Source organism: Egretta garzetta, unplaced genomic scaffold (genome assembly GCF_000687185.1).
Source record: "Egretta garzetta isolate BGI_Z169 unplaced genomic scaffold, ASM68718v1 scaffold265, whole genome shotgun sequence".
Lineage (NCBI taxonomy): Eukaryota > Metazoa > Chordata > Aves > Pelecaniformes > Ardeidae > Egretta > Egretta garzetta.
Genome location: NW_009259789.1, coordinates 903,312 through 910,753, shown reverse-complemented (window position 1 = coordinate 910,753; position 7,442 = coordinate 903,312). Strand labels below are relative to the sequence as shown.

The following is a 7,442-nucleotide window of genomic DNA, read 5'->3' as shown; positions in this document are numbered from 1 at the left end:
GCTCCCCAGCAGCCTGGGGCTCCAGACCCCTCCCCAGCTCCGCTGCCCTTCTTTGGATGTGATCCCTCTTTTGGATCATACCCTACTTTTGAACAGTTTTTTGCACAATGTGCATCGAGACCTCGCAGGTAGGAATTTCCATCCTTCTCAGGTTCTTCAAGTGTTCTGTTTGTGAACGGTGCTGTGTGGACTTTTTCAAGTGTTTATAGTTGTGCTTTATATAGGCTTGCACTGTGATGAGCTAATTAACATTCCAAAAACAAATGTCAGTAAAGGATTAGCTCACTTCCTTTTCAAAGACCTTGCTGTTTTGCTCTCACATGGCCTGTGCTCACAGCAAGGCATGCAGGTGAGAAATGAGGTAAGAAACAGCCTAATTGACTTGCCATTTGAGATGCTGGAAGAACACAGATTCACGGGTTTAGTGCAGAAGCAGAGCAGACTCCAAAAATCCCTAGTTCACCAGTTCTGCTTTGGTGCCTTGGACAACAGAGCTCATAAAAATATTTATGTGGTCTACACAGAAGGCTGCTGGCGAACCAGCTGAACTCCAGCAAATTCTAGCCATCAGGCATGCCTTGCAAGCACAGACAGTAAGAAGGAAATAATGGACTCACTGACCTCAGTCAGCCTCAAAATCCCTGAGAAAAGGGCAAAGAAGGAACACACAAGCAAAGGGACTACAGGCTTCCTAGGACACCAGTCCGAGGACTCCCTGGAGTACAATTACACAGACTGGGATATCCCTGGACAAGCCTTTGAAGGAGAAATGCATCTCCCAAAGCAGGACTGATCCGTGGAAAGGGGTGGGCATGGGGGGAGAAGAGGGAGACATCAGCTGGGAGGTGAGTCTGCAGCACTGAGCTTACCTTATGCAATGCCAGCGAGTGACCGTATCTCATCTCTACTGAGTTCACAGTGTTGTCCAGTGGAAGCCACTCTTCAGAAATAAGATCATACCTGTATAATAAAAATTGAATTAATTTCCCAAGAAGTGGATATTAAAGTTGAGAAAATTATTGCTCATCCTTTCCAGTATTTATGGGAAATTATTTTATTCAACAGAAACCCTACATGCCAAGATTTCAGCATGCACAGACTACTTATGGACTAAAAAAATCCAGTCAAGCCTGCTCCGTTACTTAATGTCCACGTATCGATTTGCTTTACCCTGAGTTTTCTTTCCCACGCAAAGCCAAGAGTTAATGTGTTGTCTATTAAGCTATGACAACTCACACCACATGATCCACCCAAAATAGCAGAAAAACTTTACACTAAGCGAAGTTCCAACTACTTGATAAAAAACAAAACCCTGTCAGTGCTTAAAAGGCATTTTTAATTCTGTCTTTGTCATTCAAGCATATTTTTTTCTGTGAACTTGAAACAAGATAAACCCTTTGCCCTGGAAATGCCCTGTGGCTTTTTAGATAAAAGAATGAAGGCTTACAGCCTTATAAGATAAAATTATCTCTGAGAAAGCATTCAATGAAGCCACAGGGTATCTATTGAAAAATCAGGCGTGACTTTGAAAGAGCAAATTGTGGAAGCAATCAGCAACTATTCTGCAACTAAGTGTGCATTTTCAGCTCTCCTTTAACTTTCCTTTTTTGTTACCTCTGGACAGGAGTGCAGCACACACAGCTCTTGCCTAGGTCCGTGAAAGTGAGGTATCCGGGTATCCCTGGGAAAAAACTCCAGCTTTTGCCTAGATCTGCCCAAATACTATCAGCCTCAAGAGGAAGCCTGACATGTTTTCTGTGGAGGATTCCCACGAGGTACACAATTACTACCTGATATCTTAGCTACTGTTAAATCTCCCTAACTAATCGCATAGATGTCACCATCCGAAATGCCACTCCCCTGGTTCGGTATCCCATCCACTATGCATAAACGCACAGTCATCACCATGTACTAATTGAGGAGCCAAACACTCTGAAGTCACATAGATATAATATAAGGAAGGGCTAAAAACACCGAAGTGAGACTACGCTCTTTGAATATGAGGCCAGATATAATTTAGAAGCTAGCCTAGAAATATACAGTGAATAGTTAAACGCTGTCAGAGGCAGATGCATCAAAAATTCACTGAACATCAGGAACCTTATGCTTTTTCTTTTCCAAAATTAGCACCCCTTAGCTGGGTTTTCCTGCATCTCAGACACAAGTCTAAGTTTTTATTACTGATGTTTTCCCCTGGAGATGGAGCGTAGGCCAAAGCACAGCATGTCGGATGGCATTTTCTAAAAATAATTCTCAAATCAAAGTTTCTCTACTTAGACTTTATTATCTAGGTTTATACTCACGCTAAAACCTTCTGAGAGTCAGAATGATTGAAGACATAGCCTCCAACAATCCACATTTTATTGTCATGGATTATGGCTTTGTGAGATGCTCTAGGAAGTTTTGGAAGAGAGTATTCCTCCCGGGTCCAAAACGACTGGTTTGCAGGAACAGGAATTGAACAGCCAGGACCTGGGAAAATAACGTTTAAAAATTAAGCTGATTTTTCCCAAAGCCTGTATTTCAGCTAGAGGTCAATACCCTGCACCACAGGTGACAAAGATGGTGCATGAACAGGTAACATGTGAAGGCTGTGATCCTCGTTTCCTTGCCCACAACATCAATCTGCAATGGACCTGGCGTGCCACCTCCCAACCGTTACCACCATGCACTTCAATTTAAAATTGGTTTTGGAACTAAAAGGCAGTTCCAGACGAGATGAATTAGTGACGCGGCAAAGCAGACACTCTGCTCTGTTCTCCCCCGCTGTGATTACGGGGGGGGCACGGTGCAGACCCCTTCCCACTCCACACTAAGAGGGTCTCCTCCAGCGCTTACCTCGCTACCACGTGCCCATGCAAGCCCCAGCACAACCTGCCAAAGCTTCAGGAGACCTGCTCAGTAGCATGCTAGGAAAACCCAAGGGTCCACAGCTACCTTTCCCTCTTTTCATTCCTCTCCTTCCCAGCCATACATTTCAGTGTTCACTTCTTATTTTTTCCTGTATTTCTGCTGCTCTTAAACCAACTTTTTCACTGCCGGGCTTCCCTTCACATTTCCCCCATGGTGTGGCAGAAGAGAAGCAGCAAGATCTCAGCAAAGTTAAAAACCACATGGATGCTCTCCCTTCTTCTCAGTGACAGCCACCCCCAGGCACAGGGTTACTACAGATGACAGAGAGCACAGAACCTGCTGAAGAGGCTCAAGCCTTGAAAAGGGAATAAGTTTATCAGGACAGCCTTTAGGCAGCCATAAAAGTGTAACAGAGTTATGGTCTTGACTGTAAGAGACAGCGTCTGCTTGTGCTTGCTGAGTTTCTACCAGCAATCATCTCTAGTTCAGGAAAGCAGACTGGAATCTGGTTTATCACCCTTGAAAAACTCCTGGTTTCTCAGGTAGAGTGACCATTTTCAGATGTAAAAAAGCTTCAGAGTAAGAAAGGGGGAGCAGCTTCCAATCTCATCCTGCTGCGGTTTGTTCTGGGGCTCTTGGGGGTTTTCTTGGTGGGTTGGTTTGGTTTGCATTTTTTTCTCCTTACACACTAGCCTGCTACAGAAATGAAAGACTGGGGAAAAAAAAGAGGGGTAAGCTAAAAACTGAGCAAACATCAGCCCACTTTTGCTGTCAGTGCCCAACCAGACTCCAGGAAAGCATCAGGAAGCACTGCACTGCATAAGGGGATGTGGTCTTCCCGCCCTGACATGTACCACCTGTGGCTGGTTTTATACCTGAGGCAGACATGCTGACCTCGGTACTGGGTGCATCCTCCTTAGGATGCTCATTTTGCTGACCTGGATTCCTTCCACAGCGCCTAACACGTTGTCTGCTTTTGCAGCAGAGCTGAGTGGTGGTAGCAGGTGTCGCCAGTGCTGCATCTGACTGCATTTCATGCAAGATGAAACCCATATATGAACATATATAAATGAAATGTCGTCCCGTCAGTGTATCTTTGCAAAGCAAACATGTTTGGTCCAAACTGTTGCTAAGACTGACATGGCTGACGAGCATACCTGAACACGAGAACACAGCATTTTGTGTGTTCAAGCAGGTTAACTACTGCCACCAGGCTCAAATTTGCTTTAGGTGCACAGGAACAGCTTTAAAGTTTTTATCTGATGCCTGCACACAACAGATCGGTACTGCTTTGTGTGGTAGCACAGTGGCTTTTAAAAGCATTTGTTACAAATCAAGCATGACCTTTCGATATGAAAAGCTAGATACCCTGTTCCTAGTCAAAATGCTAATACCTGTCAAGCAGAACATTCTGAAATATTCCCAATTAAACCGCGAGAGCCATACATCGAAAAGGCATCCAAGAGCTTCTCCGTATTATTCCGGAGACTTACCTTGCCAGCCTGCAGAGCACAAGCATGCCTTAGTATCATTAAAGTCGCAAAGCCCTCTCTCGGGTGCCCCGCAATCATCTGTGCAGTAGGGAATATCACAGGCTTCTCCCTTCCAGTATTTGGCACATTCACATTCAAGAGCATTGCTGCTGTTATTGAGCTTGCACTCCCCTCGGCCGGAGCAGTTATTGGGACACATATTGAAACTGTGAACATCAGGGAAAGAAGGTTTGTCAGCAATGAAAGCAGATTGCCAAGCCGTACCTCTTATTAACGAGCACAAGAATGATGTCGAACAGAAGTTAATACAGCTCTTCGTTAACATACAAACCAACGGGAGCCGCTCCTCTAGAGCCTGATGCGATGGACCTGCAGAGGTTCGTCCTATACCGTCTACAGAGCAGCCTCACTTAAGGATCACTTAAAGCTTTTGTGGTGTCTGTGCAATTTATACTTAAACTACTCACAATTAAGTGCTATTCTGGGATCTGCTTACCAAGGGAACACATTTGAGATGAATCCCAAGCCAAAGATGTGCCTGTTTTGAATCACTTCCGATGTTGTAATATCTGCAACGTAGCTGAGGCAAAACCAGACACATCCTTGGTGAAGATCCAAATGCAGAGACCCTGCTCATTTCCAAATTCTAGTTTTTCCCACTGTATCGACCGGCGTAACTCACCGATGGGGATTACTACCCAATATTCTCACTGCCATGCGACAGGTAGAGTCATCAGCTCCGAGACCATAATTTTCACAAGTGTTTGTCTAGTACCTATGTCCAGCAGTAACTATAAAGACTGTTGAACCGAAAGGAAATAAATATACCCTTTTATCTACTCTCTGCAAAAACGTTAGGAGGAAACCTAATGACCAGAACACACAGCAGAAACAAACACAAAACTGTACCTGAAAATTGTTTAAAATTATCAAGAAAGCGAAGAGTTAAAGAAATATTAAAAGATCTTAAAGGAACTTTAAAAAGGCAGGGTATTCGTCAAGAGAATGTCTCGGTTGCACTGCAATAGCGCAATACCGACAGCTGGCAGTAGATGGTGTCATGGTTTATGGTATCAGCCAGACTTTGAAAATGCTAGGCATCTGCTCCTGCGTTTCCAGCAACCTTGCAAAGGCTCCTCGTTTGCTTCTGGAGCTTCCAAGGGGTGCTGGATGCCTCGTATTTTTCAGAGAATCCACTGTACATTTAAGTGCTTAATAAGGATGAAAGCACCAAGACTGGTATTCAAAAACTGAGCACCTTGTTTTAAGGAAAACTTTCAAGGTTTGCAAAAAGTCCATTGTGACCAAGGATTGTGCAGCTGATTTTTTTCTGGAAGAGAGGTGAGAACGTCTGCAAATTAAGATCTCCCAGTGCAGCACAAACATCATTTGTATCCGTAGGGGCAAAAAATCCAAAGCCCATGATCCCCACCAGAAGCAAGAAATTCCACCTCTGCTAGTACGTCCGCACTGAGATAATTTACAGCAAAACAAAAACTTTCTAAAAGCAACCGATGAATTAGGGAGCACCCTAAAATTATTTTGAAAAAGCTTACCAATGAGGACTAAATACATGGTAGCGAACAGAAAGCACCCACCTATAATATTTAAAATATGAACTACAGTCCATAAACAAAACCATTCCAGACTAAAAAGAAGCCAGATGAAACAATTTGACCCAAGGACTTGAGTAAGAAAGAGCATCCCAAAGAAAACTGCTTGAGGATGCTCAACAGCAGGGACACCCCAGTGTGCCAAGGGGAACACGTCTGCTTCTGCGAAAGCGTCTTTGCGCAAAAGTATCCTGCAGAACGCATAAAGGCACACACGTGCACAACATCCATCAATTCGGCTTGACTGAATATGATCAAGTCAGGCTGATAACATAAAATAAATAATACGATGTCTTCTGGAGCAAACATTTGCCCACGCTTACAATTGACAACTGCAGTTGATGCTGAGCGCATTACAGTTATTAGCCATGGCAAGGGTATAATAAAGATAAAAATCTAAATTCAAGTATCTACTCATAATTACGTGCTTCAATAGCAATTGCTTATTTCAAGGCAATACTGAGAAAAGAGGAAACCTCCTTTTGCTCAGCCTGCGACATCACTTTGGAGTGGTACTACTTACTTATACGTGATGTTAAACCCTGTTAAATTATAGGCAGCATCACTGAAGAAGTGCAGAAGAGCATATCCAGAAGTAGCTACAACTTCTGGTACTGTTTCATTGCTATCCTTCTCAGGAACAATAAGACCACTGGAAAAGGAAAAAAAAAAAAAATATGTTAGAAGTGAAATAAAAGGGAGCAAAGAAAGAGCAAAACGCCTCAGTATAAATAAAACAATTGAAACTCAAGGTATTTATTTGCATCCCCCTGAAGTACAATGAGTTTGTGTAAAGTAACGAGCATTCTCATAGCACAGCGTTATCAGATTGGCTTTCTTCAACAGAGTTCCTTCAATATTCAAAAGAAAACGTCTCGAGTGAGTCCGCACACCCAACCAAGCCTCAGAACAGCCCCATTCTCAAAGGCTTAAGAAGCCTCAACACCCTCTTGGAAAGGTAAACCCACATTCCTCAGGGACCAGTTTATTGAGCCCTCTTGCTTGGCTGAATTGTCTGCAATACGGTGACCACATTACTGACCAAGGAGTGCAGTAAAATCATGACACAGAATCATAGAAGGCTATCGAGAGTAGCATTACTGCTGCCCCCAACATGCACGCCTTTGGTCTACAAGACGGAACGGCTGCAGAAACAAATGCAAGTAGGAAAACCTGAAGTAATCAGCTCGGCTCTTCTGAAAGATAAATGTATGTTAAAAGCGTTTAACCTGAGTAAACCTGAAGCTGTCTAGAAGTCCAGTTATTCTTACCAAAAACTTGTTTTCCCTCCCTTATTATTCTGCCGTGAGTTAAACAAGACCCATTCCTAAAACACGGTGGTATGTTTGAAAACAGAAATTAGAATCACAGAACTGTTTGGGTTGGGAAAGCCCTTTAAGCTCCCCCAGCCCAACCGTTCCCCTCCCTACCCCTGCCATCCCACCCCCAAACCCTGGCCCTCAGCACCGCCTCTGCCCGGCTG

At 43.8% G+C, this 7,442-nt stretch overlaps 1 protein-coding gene across 3 annotated transcripts in view; it reads right to left on the bottom strand.

The window, feature by feature from the left end:
* Positions 1–7,442, bottom strand: part of ATRN (attractin) — a 140,907-nt gene that overhangs the window by 105,546 nt on the left and 27,919 nt on the right. For all 3 annotated transcript variants that reach the window (XM_035895064.1, XM_035895066.1, XM_035895065.1), the window contains exons 4-7: positions 6,483–6,611; positions 4,347–4,552; positions 2,304–2,472; positions 870–960 (exon numbers count right to left, since the gene is read on the bottom strand). In XM_035895064.1, coding sequence (XP_035750957.1) covers positions 870–960; positions 2,304–2,472; positions 4,347–4,552; positions 6,483–6,611 — 595 coding nt within the window. The remainder of the gene's footprint in view (positions 1–869; positions 961–2,303; positions 2,473–4,346; positions 4,553–6,482; positions 6,612–7,442) is intronic.